The following is a 20,360-nucleotide window of genomic DNA, read 5'->3' on the forward strand; positions in this document are numbered from 1 at the left end:
TCTGGAGTTTGGTTTGCTCTGTTTAACATGTGTTTTCTTTGAGAGTCTGGCACATGTTTTTTTTTCAGCTGCCTCTTAGACCATTCATTGGTCTATTGCAATTTTTCTGTAAATCTGCCATTATTCTAAAATATAGTATAAAAACTCATGTATAAAAACCATGAGTTTTCACTCATGTTTATTTTTAAGATGAGGAAATTCATTATATAATAATAAAGGTTTTCAAGATACCCTAATTTTAATGTACAAAACAAGGCACAGAACATTTTTAGAATGATTTAGTTTATATATACAGAGGGTCCCCCCAAAAAATGTATACACATTTTAGGAGAAGAAATAAACGATTAAAATTAATACTCAATATATACCGATAACAGAAGATGAATACAAATCACGTTTGACTTCTGCAATGACAAGAGGTGCTCAAAGTGGTTACCATCAACATAATTTTAATACAGTTTTTTCCTCTCTTAAAATGTGTATACGTTTTTTTGGCACCCTCTATATAATGTGTAAATAAATTATATAATTAAAAATTATATCATTTTATCAAATTAAATTATACCAAATTAAAATATATATGCATAGAAACAGACCCAAAGCCTTCGTCCCAAGCTTGAACAGTGCTTACCTCCGCAGAGCCAGGATATGTATGCACATGTGTGTGTGTGCTGAGATGTATTATCATCCGTTACTCTCATTATTTATTTTGAATGCTCAAATTTTCTCAGATTTGGCCAGTAGGAACCTTTTCAGGGTGGCTCCTGTGTTCTTTTGACACGTCCCATCATTCTTTGAGCATTGACTTAGCTTCCGGCACAAAATATTCCAGGCTCGTCTTGTACTTTCCCTGACCCAGCTCTGCAATTAGGCACTTCTCCAAGGAGCACTAGTTCCTGTTCGTAGAGAATAATATTTGGAAAACAAGACCTGGGCAGTAAGTATGCTCACTGCTACTAAGGTTGCATGGTTTCCAAGTCCTCTTAGCAGACAGATCTAGGAAATATATTGCGCGCACACACACACTCTCTCTCTCTCCCTCTCTCACACACACTCACACTCACTCACTACTTTTATACCTATATGCCTATGCAATGTATAAACACCATGAGTTTTCACTAGTACTTCCAATGTAAATTTAACACAGCAGAATTTGTTCTAGTCTCCTACCTTTCCATACCTATCCCTCGTTCTCTGACAGAGAAATCTGATTCCCATGTTTCTCACTATATTTATTTATATGATCAGTTCCCTTGTGTGTAACTAATCTTTTGCCTACACAGGCCAGAGATGGCCCAGTCCTGCTGGCCCTTAGAAGACCGTCTCTTTGGCATCAGCCTCAGCCCCAGCGCACAATAGCCAGCAGCTGTGCAAACCAACTTTCCCTTTGTCTTTGGGAAATTCTGTACTGGCATGTTTTGCAGATTTGAATTTATATTTCTTTCATTGTTGTCAGTTTTTAAATTTAGATTTCTTTAGTGTAAACCTTGATAGTGCAGTAAAAATTATTTAAGAGAGTATTTAATTATTTGAGGGTCAAAACGCAGCGTAGTCATTTGAGAGAATACAACTTTATCATCAGAAGAGGGTTTTTATTAGCATTTTACTTAGATAACCAGTATTAAAAAGTTCTACCAGCAGTTTGCTAAGGCAGAAGGTAAAGTTGGTGTGATTTTTGCATGTGATTGTGGGTTTGGCATCATCTTGCTTTCTTCTGGTGACTTTTTATAGGAATTTGATAGCGAATGACTATAATATGAAAACTAATCTGAAGTTCTTTCTGGTTAGAGTTATTAACTCTCTTTATTTGGAGATGACATGATCTTGTATATAGAAATTCCTGCAGAATGTAGTAAAAAACTATCACAACTAATAAACAGGTCTAGTAAGGTTGCTGGATAAAACATCAATACACAAACATCAGTTTTATTTCTATACACTTAGAATGAACAATCTAAAATGAAATTAAGTCAACAGTTTTATTTATAGCAGTGTCAAAGAATAGAATTATTAGGAATAGATCTAACAGCAGTATATTCACCAACGAGTCAGTTCCCCTTCCATCACCACATATTTGACCCTCTTTTCCCTCTTCTACCATTTCCCCTCCCCCCTTACCCTCTGGTAACCACTAAACTGTTGTCTGTGTCTATGAGTTTTTGTTTCTTTGTTGTCTTGTTCATTTGTTGCTTTCAGTTTTGTAGCCCACATATGAGTGAAGTCATACTGTTCTTGACTTTTCCTGTCTGACTTACTTCGCTTAACATAATAATCTCACGATCCATCCGTGTTGTTGCAAATGGCAGTATTTCATCTTTTATTTTGGCAGAATAGTAAGAATAATCTTTTCAACAAATGGTCCTGAGTCAACTGGATCCAAATCTACATGCAAAAGAATGAGATTGGTTCTCTATTTCACACTATGTACAAAAATGAAGTCAAAATTGATTGGGACTAAATGTAAGAGCTAAAATCATAAAACTCTTACCAAAAGAATAAAGAATAAATCTTCATGACCTTGGATTAGGCAGTGGTTTCTTAGATATGGCACCAAAAGCACAAGGAACAAAAATAAATAAATTAGACTTCATTAAAATAAAAAACTTTTATACTTCCAAAGATACTATCAACAAAGTAAAAACACAGTGCAGAGAATGGAAGGATATATTTTCAGATCATATGTTTGATAAGGATTTTGTATCCAGAATGTATAGAACTCTTATTACTCAATGGAAAGACGACCCAATTTAAAAATGGACAAATAGTTTGAATAGACTTTTCTTCACAGAAGATACATGAATGGCCAATAAGCACATGAGGAGAAACTCAACATCATTAGCTGTCAGGGAAATGCAGATCAAAACCACAATAAGATAACCACTTCACACTAGGATGCTATAATGAAAATGACAGATAATAACTAGTGTTAATAAATTGTATGTGAAGAAATTGGAACTTTCATGCACTGCTGGTAGGGATATAAAATGGTGCACCACTTAGGAAAACAATCTGGCAGTTCTTGAGTGTGTTCAGCATCGAGTTATCATAGGACCCAACAATTTCACTCCTAGGTATGCGTATACCCAAGAGAAATGAAAACACAAAACAAGTTGCACATGAATGTTTGTAGCATTACTTGTAATAGTTTAAAAGTGTAAATAACCCAAATGTCTTATCACCTGCTAAATGGATAAATAAAAAGTGATACATTTATACAATGGTACATTATTTGGCAATAAAAAGGAATGAAGTGCTGCAACGTGGATGAACCTTGAAAACATTGTGCTGAGTGAAAGAAATCAGTCACAACAGATCACAGATCGTATGATTCCATAGAGACAGAAAGTAGATTGGTGTTGCTTAGGGCTCAGGAAGTTGCGTTGAGAAAACGAGAGACTGAAAATAGGTATGGGGTTTCTTCCCGGGATGCTGAAAATGTTGTAAAATTGATTGTTATGATGGTTATACAACGGTGTATATGCTAAAAGTCATTGATTCATACACTTTACATGGATAAGCTGTATGGTATGAGAATTATATCTCAATAAAGCTGCTATTAAATGATGTTGTACAAATAATCTAAGTTTAGATTTGTTTTATTAGTTTTCATTTTTACCAGAAAACATTGTGTGTGAGTTGAGTAGCAGCAGTATTCCTTGTAGAATAGGAAAATGCAATTCTCCCTGATTGGTGCCTAAAGTAAATGGGCTTGAAGAAATAGCTGATTGAGCTCAGTTACCTTTGTCATAACTACTATGCATTCCCCTGCCAACCTTTTGCTATCCCATATTTCCTTTCACAATTTCTTCCCACCTTCCCCATTCCCTCCCCCATGGTGATTAAAACATTTGTTAATACCTTCTGTTAAATGTGCTAAATTGTGTTTGACTTTGGACCTTCCAGAATTGAGTTTGATTCCAGAGTTTAGTTCTGTCATGCATTTGGTTCAAACTTTCATATTCTTCCCATTTTATTACACTTTTGCCTGAGTGCATTTAGCTTTGTTAACATTACTGGGTCTGCCATTTATACAGCTGCCTTCATGAGAAACTATAAAGTACGTTATTTGTTTTCATATTTATGCAGTAATGCTGTAGCAATAAATAATGAAGTTAAGAAAATAGGCTGTTTCATCATTTTCTGGAAAGCCTAGAAGTTACAAAGTCTTAAGAATAACGAATGAGTCCCCATAAGAGAAGTAAAGCTTTGATCTCTAGATTCTTTTCCTTTTGAAAGCACCTGTGTGATGTACTGTTATCTCTGTGAATAAAAAGTTGGGGTGGGAAATCAAGCAGTTGTTGCCCACCAGAGTTTTCCTTGAAGATTATAACATCAGAGAGTTGACAACATATTTGTATCAATAAGTATATCAAAATAAATGATCAAATGCTTATCTCAGGAAGCGTTTTTGCAGGATTGCCGTTGATTTTTATTTGAGATACATCAGAGGAAGGAAAGATGGAAGAAGCTGTTGCTGCCACACATTTCCAAGACATCCAATAAGCTGGCAGTTCCCCTTAAGTGAGATAGCAAATGGTCTTTAAGCTCAAAAAACATTTTTCTATTGTCTTGAAGGTCCCTTCAAGATGAAGCCTCTTGTGCTGTGTGGGTTTAGCTATGTAGATTTTTGTCTGCAAGCACAGAGAACATTTATTAGCAAGCAATACGGGATGGTTACAAAAGGGTTTTGTGAGGATTTGGGATGTATTTTTTTACTTTACTAAATAAATCATAACTAATTTATTGCCAGTATTTTCAGTATCTGGTAGAATTTTTCTTGTGTAGCTTTTCAGTTGGTTTTAAAACTAATTATGTAGCATGTACTAAGAATCAGAATCTGCCTTCATGATGAACGTAACTAATGATTATAAAACTGCAGACTGTCAAGCGCACAAAACAGAAATGTGATATTTTGTCTGTGATGATAATCAGTGGTTTCTGAAGTTAATACAATATACTCACTGAAAGAGGGATTGCTTTGATTTTCTGGCCTTAATTTAAGGTATGGTAAGAATGTAATCCAAAGCTCTGTATTTAAATATTTAAATGCATCTTATGAAAATGTTAAACACTGATGATTTGGATGGAAGTTTGGTGGGGCAAGAAGGATGGGGGTTATCACTGAGTGAGGGATATATATGATAAATGTCTAACTATTATATTGTTTTGTACACCTGAAACTAATTTAAAAAAAAAAAGGAGAGTGGTAAGAGAAAGGATTATGTATGCATGGGTTGACATCACTTTATTTCTACATTGAGTTTTGAAGCAAGCATACTTTTATGATTTAATAAGATAAAATCAAATTAATATGCTTATTATTAAGTATTCAGTAATTCCATAATGACTAATTCCCAGAATATTTGTTGTTAGTTCAAGTTATTGAAATACCAAGTTTTTAAAAAATTTAAATCTTTCCTTTGATTTTGTTAATACGTCTTGTGGATCTCTAATCCCTTTTACTGAAGTACTGGCAATTTTAGGTTGATATCTTTGGGTAGTCAGAATTTTAAATTTACGTTCCTAGTTTGAGTTGCAATGTATGTATTTTTAGGTGGGGAGAGATACACCTTAGTGCTACTTTTTAATCTCCATGATGTTTCAATGCCTTGTTTAAAATAAAGTGTGCTAATGGGAAAACTTAAGAATGTGGGATAATTAAGAAAACTAATTTGTATTTCAATGAATTAATAAAAAGTTTCAATTAAGTCAGCATAATCTGATGAGTTGGTGATACAGTCAGTACCACGTTATTTATACTATTAAACAACAGTAATAATCCCACGAACTTCCCAAGTATTTGAACACTAAGAGCAAATATATTTGTATCTGCAAATGGCTGGGATACAGTAATATTGAAGAAAATGAGGAGAGGATTTTAACATTCATTATTACCACTTTTGTAATTTTGTAGGATGTTAAAAAGTGAATAGCTGGTTGGTGTCTACTTTCAGTATATTATGCATTTGATTACTTTGATCCAGATACAAAGGCCTCAAAATACAGAGAGTGCCAAAAAAATGTATACACATTTAAAGAAAGGAAAAACCTGTATTAAAATTGTAATACTCAATATATTCCGATAACAAAAGTTGGATACAAGTTATGTTTGATTTCTGCAATTACAAGAGGTGCTCGAAGTGGTTACCCTTAGTGTAATTTTAATAGTTTTTTCCTTTCTTCAATTGTGTATACATTTTTTTGGCACCCTCAATATAGTCATGACATACCTTTTTCTTAATCTTTTCGCTATTTCTAGGCCTTGTGGTTCATCTGAAAGTTTTTGTCAAATTGTTGCAAATCTCCAAAAAATTTTCCAGTTTATCTATTGAAAAAAAAAACCCACATGTAAGTGGACCCACACAGTTCAAACCCATGTTACCCAAGGGTCAACTGTACTTCATTTCTATTTATTAAGATTAGAGAAAAGGCTTTAAAATTATATGCAAATCAAATTTGGGGCAGTGCTACAATATAGCAAAAAGATTAAGAAAGAGGTATGTCATGAATATATAAAATGTATTAGGTACTAGTCATTTACTACCGTAAAGTCTACACAAATCTATTATAAAAACATAGTTAAAATTTATCAAAACTTACACTCATGCAGACCATACATACATGGCGTAATTCACTGTTGAGACAAATACAAAGATGCATTATTAAATTATAACTGCATACAATTAACTGTAGCACATACTGCTCTGCTGTAGTCATCTCGTAGCCATCTCCTGATGCTAATGCGTGAGCTCAAGGGATGCTGATCATCGCGACACGAGCAGGTCATCTCACCAGTAAATTGTGTACCACAGTTAAACGTGAGCTCTCGTTCTCGAGTATTTTTCATCGTGTTTAGTGCAATGCCGTAAACCTGGAGTAATCCCATTGGACCCATGCGAAGTGCCGCTAGTGATGTTGCAAGTGCTTCCAAGAAGCAGAGAAAAGTCATGACATTACAAGAAAACGTTGAAGTGCTTGATAATGTACTGTAGATTGAGGTCTGCCGCTGTGGTGCCCAGCATTTCAAGATGAATGAAGCCAGTACAAGGACCATTGTTAAAAAAAGAAAGAAAGAAAGATTTGTGAAGCCATCACTGCAGCTACACCAGCAAATGCAAAAACAACTTAACGCAAAAGAAGGCTGAAGGATCTAAAGCTGGAGGATTTAATACCAACAAAGGATGGTTTGATAATTTTAGAAAGAGATTTGGCTTAAAACATGTTAAGATAACAGGTGAAACAGCTTCTTCTGACCAAGAGGCAGAAGACGAGTTCCCAGATGCCAACAAGAAAATCATTGAGAAGAAAGGATATCTCCTTGAACAGTTTTTTAATGCAGAGTAAGTGGCCTCTTCTGGGGTGGGGAGAATTCAAATGGAATATTTATCCGTAAGGTAGAGAAGCACGCACTGGGATTTAAGGCAGGAAGGGATAGGCTCACTCTGCCATTTTGTACAAATGCAGTTGGGTTTATGATCAAGACTGGAAAGCTGCTAACCCCCAAGCATTGAAGAGAAAAGATAACCATTTGCCAGATTTTTAGTTGTACAACAAGAAGGCCTGGACATCAAGAATACTTTTTCTGGATTGGTTCTGTTGATGCTTTGTTCCGGAAGTCAGGACGTACTTGACCAGTTAAGGGGGTGCCTTTTAGAGTTCTGATATTGGACAGTGCCCCGGCCATCCAGAACCCCATCAGTTCACACCAAAGGCGTCCCAGTGGTCTCCCTGCCCCCAAACACAACATGTCTAAGTCAGCCTTGAGCTCGGGGGCATACTATGGGCCTTTAAGTCTCATCAGACGTGGTTCACTATGCAAAGGATTGTCAAGGCTACGGAAGAGAAGAGAACCCCCATAGAACACTGTGAAAGTCTGGAAGGATTATGCCACTGAACACGCCCTTGTTGTCATAGAAAAAGTCACGAACGCCATGAAGCCCAAAACAGTAAATTCCTGCTGGAGAAAACTATGTCCAGGTGTGTCTGACTTCACAGGATTTACAGCAGAGCCAGGGAAGGAAATCATGGAAGAGATTGTGGATATGGCAAGAGGGGGGTAGAAGGTTTCAAGTTGCGGATCCTGGAGAAATTCAAGAGCTAATAGACACCTCACCAAGAGTTATTAACTGAAGACGACTTGATGGAGACGAGTGCTTCGGACCAGTCCCAGGCGACGAGGAAGAAGACATAGAAGGAGCGGTGCCAGAAAACATGTTGACATTAGACCGGGTGGCAGAAGGGTTCTGATTACTCAGGACCGTTTTTGACGTCTTTTATGACATGGTCCCTTCTACGACATGGGCACTGAAACGAAAGCAAATGGTGGGAGAAGGATTGGTACCATATACGCGTAGAAACATTTTTAGAGAAATAGGAAGCAAAGAAGTCAGACGGAAATTACAGTGTATTTCTGTAAAGTGACACGAAGTGTGCCTGCCTCTCCGCCTCCCCTCCCACCTCCTCCACCTGTTGGGCCTCTTCCACCCCTGAGATGACAGACCAACCCCCTTCCCAGTGTTCTCAATGTGAAGACCGCGAGGATAAAGACCTTTATGACGATCCACTTCCGCTTAATGAACAGTAAATCATCATCATGCCGGACAATTAATAAATACACCTGTTGTGTGTGTCTGTGACAATCGAGTAACGGTATGGCAAGGACTGTGTGAGACAAATTTGTGACATCGTCATCGTCACCTAAGTCATCGTGTAGATCATCGTGTGCAAGACGATGGCGGTGGATAGCCTCTCCTTGCATAAGGTGAGTCATATTAACATAAAGTTAATAACCTTTTCCTACTGTTTTATAACTTGGCTTTCGAAGAATGACATGACCGTTTAGTGTGCATCTGTCTCTCTCTCTCTCTCTCTGTCTTTGTCTCTCTGTCTCTGTCTCTCTCATAATTGGAGAAACTGCATATAAACCTATCATCACAGGTAAGTGGGTTTTTTACAAATTTAACAGTGTTTCCAATACTGTATTATAAATATGACTATAATACTGTATGCCATAAAGATTTTATAACGATTCATTCGTTAGTGTATAGGCTGGGCTACCGTGAAGCAGTCGTATCGAGGACACTAGGATACCTGAAACCAATCCTGCTGCTGCTGCTTTGTTACCAGTGTGTGAATCGTTGCACCTGCAAATAAATACAGATTTCTTTCTCACATTCTCTTTTTGTGTTTGATGTCTAGTGTGAGTAATACGTATAACCTCTACAGTGTTTCGTATCATATAAGACAGTATCGATGTAAGTATTAACAGGCAGATAGTTCCTCGTGTAAACAGACACCACAGACACACAGTATTGGTAACGACAGCACAGCAGCAGAAATGTATTTTCTCTCTCAGGATTTTCTTAATATTTTTTCTCTAGCTGTATTATAAGAATATGGTGTATAATGCATACTCGTCTAATAGACAAAATAGGTGTTAATCAACTGTTCATGTTATTATTTAAGGCTTCTGCTCAAAAGTAGGCTATTGGTTACATTTTTGGGGAGCCAGCAGTTATACCCGGATTTTCAACTATATGGGGGGTCAGCATCCCTAACTCCCACATTGTTCAAGGTTAACTATGTTTTTACAAATGAAACTGCAACATTTCCTACTCTAGAGGAGGAGTACACTTTAAAATAAAATAGTTGGTATAAATTATACACAATGGTGGGTTTTTTTCTTAATCTATTTTTATTTTTATATGTTGCACTAGAAATTAATAAAAATTAAAAGGTGGCATTTCATTCTAGATAGAATAAGATGATGGTGTATCAAATCTTATGATTTTATTTGCTAAGGTGTTCCATTTATTTGAATTTTAAAGGATGTCTGTCCTAAAATACTTCAGGATAGAGGTTTAAACTGTTAAACATCCTTCTATGTAGTCAAATACAGACATCCTTTAAAATTCCAATTTTAAACGATCGAAGGTTTAGATTTCGAAGATTTTGTGCAGTTTTGCTGATGTTCTTGTGTCTCTCTTTCACAGTTCTCACTGATCTTTACTAGTTTGCTATTTGTGTTAGACTCTAAATATCCTTGAACTTACCTTGTCCTGCTGGTAGCACTGTAGCCAGGTGATGGAGATGGTTATCTGTGTTGCAATCAGCGGACATTTAAATGTTTGAAACTGATGGCAGGACCCAGGTTGCTCTCTTTTCCTTTGCTTGTACCTTCCCCTGAGAAGGGGTGTAGTAACCTAGTAAGTGTTACATATTTAAAAAGTACGTGGATATTCTGCTTCAGTTGGATAAAATAATTTGTAAGAAACAACACATACTCTGAATTGGTATGTCCAACCAGGAAAACCAAAACCACGTCAGGTACATACAGTACAGAGCATTTAATGCAGGGAACTGGCGATTACAGGCAGTGGTGTTGCTGAGAGCCAAGCAAGGCAGAGGGGTACCCCAGAGATTAGCAACAGCAGGAAACCACCCCCACGTCCGGGCTGTAGAGAAAAATGGGCTCAGGGGCGAGGGCTAACTACAGAAGCTGGAAGCTTGACAACTCCAAGAGCAGCTGTGGCTTCTGCCTCCCCCAGCTCCAGCCTTCTGCGGCGCAGAGCAGAGCAGGCAGGAGGCCGGGAATGCAGTTGAGGGCAGACAGGCCCAGGAATGGCACAGGGAAGGGACAGCAGCCTTGAGGAGATCCCTTCTCTTGCCACTTCATTCTTCTTTACCTTGATCTGTGTCCTGGATAAAGTGAAAATCGAAAACTACACTGGCATTCAGTTCTGTGAGGACCCTTTGGCTGGCTGGCGTCCTTGGTGCTCCCTTTCTCCTCAGCCCTACGTGCCTTCCCGAGCTCGGCTCTAGATGCAAGAAAGTGGGCTCTGACAGTGTATAACTTCTTTTCACCTAAGAGTGCACGATTGGCTTGGATCCCCATTACAAAGTTTTAAACAGGCATAGAATGTAGTCAGTTTTGGAATGCCCTCACTCACTTTCTCCTAAGATGATTGAGATCAGCTAGCCTGTGAGACACATCCATTACGTGAGATCTGTCTTTCTCTTTCAGGTATTAGAGGAATAATGTTACTTCTGTTTCTTCTGAAACTGATCTTAGATGCTGTGTCCTGATTAATGAATATCTGATAGAGAAAACAATATCAGTTGAGGAAGAATAGATGCTTATTTATTCCTTCTTTTATAAAAGAATAAGGGATGTAATCCAACTTAAGTATTAAAGCATAGAGTCTTGTACGAAGTGGGTATCCAATAAAATGTTTAATTTATAGTGAATATTGTGGAAAGTTCATCACCGACTTTGAGAAAGAAGTTTATAGCTGAAAGACTCTGAAAAATGTAAAACAATGCTTTTGATTTATAGGAAAGGAAACTAGCGCTTGCACTTTTCATTTCTAGAAGATCCAAATTGAGCAAAGAAACGATGCCTCAATCAACCTTAAAAACAACTGTTTTTTTTTAAATTACAAAACCTTATGCTTATTATAGAAAATGCAAAAGTTGAGTGTGTGTGTGTGTGTGTGTGTGTGTGTCCCACAATGGGAAAGTCTCTTGTAATACTGCCTACAGAGGTAGACTTGTTCATTCATTCAGCAGATATTTATGGAGCACCTCCGGTGTGTTACCTATTGCACTAGACACGGGGGAAATAATAGTGGGAAAAACAGTCGCAAGTTTTTATTTAATTTTTATTCTCATAGCACTTTCTAGTGGAAAGGGAACCAGGCAATAAATATATATGTCAGGTGGTGGTGTGATGAGGAAGATAAAAGAGACCAAGGAGATAGGGATCCTGTTGCATAGAAGGGACCAGGGAAGGCCTCTGAGGAGCGGCCGTTTCATCAGATGAAGCAAGGGGCTGAGCCACGGTGGCAGCCTGGGGAATGTGGGGGGCGTTGCAGGCAGAGGGAACAGTTAGAGATAAATACTGGTAACAGGTTGATGTATATTTGTCCAGATTGTTTCCTATGTGTATACTAGGCTTTTAATAAATAAATTAAATTGTTTATACTTTATGTACTTTTTTTTCACTTATCTTCCTTTATCTTTTTAATAGCAGTATAACATTTTATTATACCTTAACATATTTAACCAGTTCTCCGTCGATGGACATGTAGGTTTCCAGTGTTTCAGTGTTACAGAGAGTATTGCTGCAAGGATCCTTGTATACACACATATATGTGTGTGTACATTGGTGTGTACGTGTTTTTCTAGGGCAGTGATTCTTAACCTACTTTAAAAGGCTTAAGAAAATACTGATGCTCAGGTTCTATTCAGGCCAGTTTTTAAATCGGGCTCTCTGGGCATGGGATCCAGGGTTTGGCATTTTTTCAGAGCTCTTTAGATGACTCCAGTATGTAGTCAGGGTGGGTACCACAGCTGCAGGATGATTCTTAGAAGTGGTCTGCTGAGTCAGTGATAAAAGACATTGTACGTTTTTGTGGATATTGTAATGTTATCTATATTAGTTAGTAGCAACTGCCAATAATAGAAACCTAATATCTTGGCTTAAACAAGATAGTTTATTTCTATTTTATGTAAAGTTGTAGACATGGCCAGTTTTGTTCCACAAAGTACTCAGGTACCCAGGTTCCTTCTTGCTTTTGTTTTTGTTGAACTGAGGGAAAGCTTTTAACCTCACTCTCCAAGATAGAGGTTAGAGTTCCTGCCATCACATCCATGTTCCAGGTAGCAGAATGAAGGAAGGGTTGAAAAATGAAAGAGGCAAAAGGCATTGACCAACTATCCTTTTAAAAGATTCCTGAAAACTACCACGAAACACTTCTACATATGTCATCTTGGCTAGAATTACAAGACCACACCCCGTTGCAAGGAAAGCTGGGAAACAGCCTATCCTGCTAAAAACCAACAGTTCTCTTATGTGAAAGAGAAAGGAGGACTGATACCATGTTTCCCCGAAAATAAGACCAGGTTTTATATTAATTTTTGCTCCAAAAGATGCATTAGAGTTTATGTTCAGGGGATGTCATCCTGAAAAATCATGCTAGGGCTTATTTTCCGGTTAGGTCTTATTTTCGAGGAAGCACGGTAAGAGGCAACCACTAGCAGTCTCTGCCATGTCCTCCGGACAGCTGTAAGAATCTGCCCACAGATTCCATGCTCGTTGCCCAGACCGGGCCCGCGCGAGTCACCAGAACTGTGGAGTCAGCAGAAGGCTTCGTTGCACAGATGAGAGCTCCAGACATATGTTGGCTCAAGGAAAGGCAAAGTAAATTTCAGTCAGACGCAGGGAAGATCTGGAGCGTGGTAAACTTTATTGTCACGCGAAAATAATAAAGGTGTCCAAGGCCAGCTTTTAAATTGCAAACAGTTCTTTGTCTTTCCCTGATGTTTTAGCTCTTGGTGGGGTGATTTATTACCTCTCAGAAATGCATTTGTTATTTATTAACATACTCAAGTGTATGTTAATGCTGTACACCTTCATTTGAACATACTGCTCAAAGAGGACATCTTTTTAATTTAAATTTATTGTGGCAACACTGGTTGATAACATTGAATAAGTTTCAGGTATAGAAATTCTATAATACATCATCAGTATTTTGCATTATGTGCTCACCACCCAAAGTCTAGTTTCCATCCGTCACCAAATATTTGACCTGCTTTACCCTGTACATCTTGTCCCCACCCCCCTTTCCCTCTGGTAGCCACCATACTGTTGTCTGTGTCTGAGTGTGTTTTGTTTGTTGATTTGTTGCTTTCGGTTTTATATCCCACATATGTGTGAAATCATATGGTTTTTGTCCTTTTCTGTCTGACTTGTTTTGCTTAGCATAATACTCTCAAGATCTGTGCATGTCGCAAGTGGCATCGTTTCATTATTTTATATGGCTGGGTAATACCGTTGTATATATGTACCACATCTTGTTTATCCATTCAGCAAGCAAAGGACACTTTGGTTGTTTCCATGTCTTGGCTATTGTGACTGACATATATCTTTACGAATGAGTGTTTTCAGATTTTTCGGATAGATACCCAGAAGAGGGATTGCTGGGTCATACTTTTTTGAGGAACCTCCACACTGTTTTCCATAGAGACTGTACCAATTTACATTCCTACCAGCAGTGTACAAGGATTCCCTTTTCTCCACATTCTCTCCAACATTTGTTATTACTTGTCTTATTGATGACAGCCATTCTGACAGATGAGGTGGTATCTCATTGTTGTTTTGATTTGCATTTCCCTGATAATTAGTGATGTTGAGCATCTTTTCATATGTCTATTGGCTGTATGACTTCTTGGGAGAAGTGTCTATTGAGGTCGTCTGCACATTTTTTAATTGGATTGTTGGTTTTGTTGTTGAGGTATATGAGTTCTTATTATATCTATCTATATGTATATATATCTATATGTGTGTGTGTATATATATATGTGTGTGTATATATATATGTGTGTGTGTATATATATATATATATATATATATATATACACACACACATAGAGAGAGAGAGAGAGAGAAAGTTGTTTGCACATTAGCCCCTTATCAGAGGTGTTGTTTACAGAAATCTTCTCCCATTCGACTGGTTGCCTTTTTGTTTTATTGATGGTTTCTTTTTTTATGCAGAAGCTTTTTTAGTTTGATGTAGTTCCATTCATTTATTTTTGTTTTTACTTCCCTTGCCTTTGGGATCACGTTCACAAAACCCCTCTGAGACGAAGGTCTGTAAGTTTTAGTGCCTATGTTTTCTTCTGTGCATTTTATTGTTTCAGGTCTTATATTGAAATCTTTAGTCCATTTTGAGTTAATTTTTGTGTATGGTGAGACAGACAGCAGTCTGGTTTCATTCTTTTGCATGTGGCTTCCAGTTTTAAGGAGGGCATCGTAACACATAATTTTTATATTTTAAATAGGTATTTTTAAATTAGGAACAGAAAAGTTCTCTACGTGGCCCTTTTTAATCAGTATTTTTTGTAATTGCAGTGGACGAAGGTCGCAGTAAGGAACCTGATCGACTGCAAGTGTTTCACAAGAAAGCCATAATGCCTTACGGTGTTTATAAGAAACAGCAGAAGGACCCGAGCGAGGAGGCTATCGTGCTGCAGTACGCGAGCCTGGTGGGGCAGGCGTGCTCCGAGCGGATGCTTCTGTTCCGGAACTGAAGCGCCCGTGCCCTCCCTCCCTGCCGGGCACTGCCTCCTGCCGCCGCTCCAGACGGTTCCTCTGGGGAAGCCCCATAACCACCCACAAATCTATTATTTTTTATTTCGACTATTATATGGCCTTTCTAAAATACTTTGTGGCAGTCTCATGGTTTATGTAAAGATTTTAAACGTATTATTACCTAGCCTCATACTCGTGAGGGGTGGGGGATTATCATTTTGGAACTTTGTTTTATGAATAAGATATGGGAAACTTCTCTTGTTAATATTTTGGAAAGTAAAATTAGTAAGTGAATCTTAAGTAATTTAAATGACAGTTGTGCTTGTTTGTTGCTGGAGAAATCAGGACAGACTGTTTTCCTCAGATCCATGTAAAACACTAGTTTGTGCTAAAAACCTTAAGTGTGGGCAAGAAGTTGGGAAGTTTGTTACAGCACATGGAAAATGTCTTCTCCAGAGAACAGAACTATGCCATCACTCAGTGTTCAATTCTAAGTTACTGCCGAATGTCGTTATGTAGTGTAATAATAGAGAACTCAGAACAAGAAAATGCAAACATTAAAAAAGCATGTCATGTTGACATCAGTCTGTTTACCCAGGACCATCCTGTTCACGTCTGCTGTCTCGCCATGATATCTTTCCTAGAGTAATGATTACAAGTGCTCCGTTTTACTCTCCAAGTATCCCAATTTAGACCATATAATATGTTTGCCCTAATTACATATTACATTATTTGCTCTATTTCTAAAAACCTAAGAAATGAGTTATTTAAGAAAAATGTTGGCTCCTGTCTTCACCTATGGCTCGTCAGAAGTAAAGTACACTAAGTTTCATTCCTTAGAAGCCAGGACACTTGTCTTTGGTTATTGGTTAAAAATTAGTTAATATCTGACCACTTTTATAGCTGTACTACAAGTCACATGTAATTAAGTAGGAATCATATTGACCTCTTTTCCAGAGTAAGAGACAAAACGCTCCATTTTGCCCTTTGATTGGCTGTCACAGAGACGCTTGAAGCAGAGGTGACCCCTCTTTCCTTCTCACTTCCTTTCGTTTGGGCCTTGGCCCATTCAGTAGACGCCCTTGTCCACCATTGTCCAGGTGGCACCACTGTGCTGGGAGGAAGGAAGAACAGCAGACACCTTAGTGCATAGTTACAGTGGAGTTATGTTGGAGACAGTGAAGGACAGAAGACGTCTGTTTTCTTGTGCTTTTTCTCAGCTGATCTCCACCTTCTGTTGCCAGCTGCTTGGCCCCTGAATCCTTTTCAGTCCCCATTTTGCCCATTCTTTGCCCATTCTACTTTCTTTGATCTTCTGGAAAACCGTATTCTAAAACTTAGTAGTTTGAATCCCACTGCTGATTTTAAATTTTTCTTGTAAATTCACTGAATTTAGGTAAAACATGAGAAAATAATTTCAGGTAGCTAGAATAAAAGGATCATAAGATAATGATGCTAGAAGTCAAATGTTTAGAAATTCAACATCCAAATAAACTGTATGAGGTGTGATCAAAAAATATGGTGAATGTTTAAATTTAAAAAAATTTATTACAGTAAAAGACACAGTGTCATTAATCCCCCTCAGAATACCCCCCGTCACTTCGAAGACACTTACCCCATCCTTCTTGCCACTTTCTGAAGCAGTTCTGGAAGTTCTCTTTCGTGAGTGTCTTTAGTTGCACTCTCGTGGCTGCCTCGACGTCCTGAATGATTTTGACTTTGGAGAAGAGCCAAGAAGTCACATAGTGCCAGATCCAGTGAATAAGGTGAATGAGGACATACCATAATGTTTTTATTTGACAGAAATTGCCATACCAGAAGCAATGTGTGACACAGAGTGTTGTCATGATGGAGGATGACACCCTTTGCCCATTTCATGTTAATGCGTTGTTCGTGATCCATGATTTACGGCACACTTTAAAACACACCTTCTCTCAACCGTAGCTCACACCCGACTGACTGTACCGAACAAATTGAAACTTGTCACACACTCTTACTGAGGTTTGATGCACCACTTCCTGCCTATATTCAAGATCCCTGCCTTTCTGTTGGATGGCACTTGGCAGCAGCATTCACCATATTTTGTGATCATAACAAAGGTCCCGTGTCACACATCGCTTCTAGTATATGGCAATTTCTGTCAAATAAAAACATTACGGTGTGTCCTAATCCACTGCATTCACCAGATCTGGCACCGTGCGACTTCTCGCTCTTCCCCAAAGTCAAAATGACCATGAAAGGTAAACATTTTTAATCAATACAGGACATCAAGGCAGTCAGAACAGCGCAACTAAAGACACTCATGAAAGAGGACTTCTAGAACTGCTTCAGAAAGTGGCAAGAACAATGGGATAAGTGTGTTCAAAGCGAGAGGGAGTATTTTAAGGGGGGATTAATGGCAACATGTCTTTTACTGTGATACATTTTTTAAAATTTAGCATTCACTGTATTTTGTGATCACACCTCGTATGTATCCATTCAGAGTGTGTAACACCTGCCATTGCAGGTATGCAGCAAACTGGGGACAGACTAGTGAAGCCATTTTCTCTGATAGCATGGATTTCACATTTTTCTGTAATTTTATCCTTCAAAATAATCTCCCGCGAGCATTTGATAGACGCTTATTGGGAACTGCCTTCAGAATCGGTAGAACATTTTTTTCTTAATTGAAGATAGCTTAATTGTTTTATAACTACAAAAGTGATACTGTGAGCAATTAAAACATTAAGAAAAATATAAATAAGAAAGTAAAAGTAATCTGAAGTCCTGCCATACCAGTGAGAGAGAATTGCCATATATACACACTTGTAATTTTAATATGGATCGAATTATGCTCTACATGCTGTTTTGTTTTATCAACAGTAAGTTCTGGACACCAGAAATTAGAAAGAAATACCATGATAGGATTTCAGCAGTGTTGTGTGTGATCTCAGTGTTACTAAAGTAAGAGGATTGTGGCTGGCACCTTTGACATTTGGATGGCCAGGCCGATGTCGTCCACTGTCTCACACCTGCGTTCTTCTTAGTGATTGCCAGTTCTTCTTAGTGATTGCCACGTAGGTTGCTGTTCATAAAGATCACAGCCTCTTGAGTATCAAATGAAGAGAGAACTTGAATCTCACCACAGCCGGTTTCTTCCTGCAGAATTTAGTGTAGGGCTCCTTCAGAGGAGGACTGATCACCACTATCTGGGAGCCGTGATTCTGTCCCTGAGGGCGGCAGGGCGGCTCTCTAGGTTGGCTCCATGAAGCTCCACAAGACTCGGATGAAGATTCTTCTGTTCATTTGCTATATTCATGGTTTTTGTTTTTGTTTTTTGAGACTAGATTGTGTAATGATCCTAATGAGCAAAGTTTTTTCAAAAGACAAATATTGGGCAGCCGGATGGCTCAGTTGGTTAGAGCACGAGCTCTTGACAACAAGATTGCGAGTTCGATTGCCACATGGGCCAATGAGCTGCGCCGTCCACAACTAGATTGAAGACAATGAACTGCCACTGAGCTGCTGGAAGGGCTACCGTTGGTTAGAGCGCGAGCTCTCAACAACAAGGTTGCCAGTTCAATTCCCACATGGGATGGTGGGCTGCGCCCCCTGCAACTAAAGATTGAAAATGGCGACTGGACTTGGAGCTGAGCTGCTCCCTCCACAGCTAGATTGAAGGACAGCGACGACTTGGAGCTGATGGGTCCTGGGACAAACACTGTTTCCCAATATTCCCCAATTAAAAAATATATGTATTTGTTCTTTTGAGTCTTAGTGAATATTCATCATCGGCTAAAAAAGGACAGTCAAGGAGAGTGACCTGACTTTGTCAGTCGACAAGCAGCCTAATTGAGAAAATTGATTTTATGTTAATGGATTTCATCTAAAGAAAGACTCATGAGAACTTTTCAGAATCAGTTTATATCTTTTAAATGCTGAAAGCTTTACATTCATAATATTAGTGCTGCAATCCTTTTCTGATTTCAAATTCGCACCTACTTTCCTGTCTTGGGAGCCAAAATGTAATAGAGATTCCCTATTCTACCATCTTTATTTAAATTATTCCAGTTATGTTGAGAATTTCATTATCTTATTTTTTTAAAGTGTAATCTGAGCACTTTTTTATATTCTAAAAGAGGTTATTATTAGAGAACTATATTATTCATTTGATTAAAATTATTTAGATAAAAATTATTACTGTTTATGTTTACTTTCAAACAGTGCGTTTTACAAAACATCAGTTATGTGTGGTTTCTTAACATAGTGGAATCTATTATGTAAGTGAGCCTTTTTGTGTTTCTGAACAATATATGGTGTGATTTGATAGGCTTTATATTATTTTAGTATGAATGAAGATGAGAAAGAATATGATGACCAGTTACAAAAATGTATCTATTGTTGCTAACTGTAAAGAAAAGGGAAATAAAATGGAAACAATTGGGAAATGTTTAAATTAGAAGTTGTTCAAATGTGTATTCTTTTCCAAAAGAAAGCCAGTGACTGTAAGACAAAACAAGTTTGATTGCATGTGATATTTTTTGCTCTTGTATATGCTTTTCGAACAGTCCATTTGATAAAGCTGGAATGAAAAAAATCTGTTTCTATCTGCAGTGGCTCCTGCTTAAAAGACGTAAGTCAATACTTAAAAGACATGTTTTCATCTTTTAAACTCTTGAATACATTTTACCTGTAGTAAATATGCAGAAAACAGAAGTAAAACATTTTATGAATCGCAATATGTAATTTTCAGTAATTGGAATTCCAGATCATTTAGTTACTTAAAGCATGGTAGATTTCTTTATAAGGAATAAAGAGAAGTAAAATCTCTCCTTAAGCAAAAAGTCTGGATTTTCACAAGATAAATTAGGGAATAGACATTCTTTTTCTCCAAGGGATTTGAAATAAGATTTAAGTAACAAACTCAAATAGAATTTCTCTTAAAAAGTTCAGTTTACAGAGAAATTTTCATAAATATAAAACAAAGTGTGCTTTGTTTATAATAGTCCACAGTATATTTATGGAATGTATTTACAAGTATTTGCCTTTTTACGGTAAAGAGGATCCTGGTGTGTTTATGATAAAAAGAATCCTATTTTCCAAGCGATTTAAATATTAATTATAATTCCCACTGACTTTTTTTTTTCCCCAAATGGAAATAACTTTGCTGTTTTTCTTATTTGAAATGGATACTGTTCAGCAGAGAACATTTAGACAATATAGAAAAATATATCGAAGAAAAAGGCACTTATAATCTTTAACTACTACTACTACCATTCACGTTTTGGTT

General features: G+C 37.6%; 1 protein-coding gene across 7 annotated transcripts in view; it reads left to right on the plus strand.

Annotated features, from left to right (window-relative positions):
• ATE1 (arginyltransferase 1) overlaps positions 1 to 16,096 on the plus strand; it is a 133,166-nt gene extending 117,070 nt beyond the window's left edge. For 6 of the 7 annotated variants that reach the window (XM_033131050.1, XM_033131052.1, XM_033131045.1 and 3 more), the window contains one exon: positions 14,912 to 16,096. In XM_033131050.1, the coding sequence (XP_032986941.1) occupies positions 14,912 to 15,090 (179 nt within the window). In that variant the 3' untranslated portion in view covers positions 15,091 to 16,096. The remainder of the gene's footprint in view (positions 1 to 14,911) is intronic. The other variant, XM_033131051.1, reaches the window with a different exon arrangement.
• Positions 16,097 to 20,360: the final 4,264 nt, after the last annotated feature.

The sequence above is a fragment of the Rhinolophus ferrumequinum genome, chromosome 16 (assembly GCF_004115265.2).
Source record: "Rhinolophus ferrumequinum isolate MPI-CBG mRhiFer1 chromosome 16, mRhiFer1_v1.p, whole genome shotgun sequence".
In the NCBI taxonomy this organism is placed as follows: domain Eukaryota; kingdom Metazoa; phylum Chordata; class Mammalia; order Chiroptera; family Rhinolophidae; genus Rhinolophus; species Rhinolophus ferrumequinum.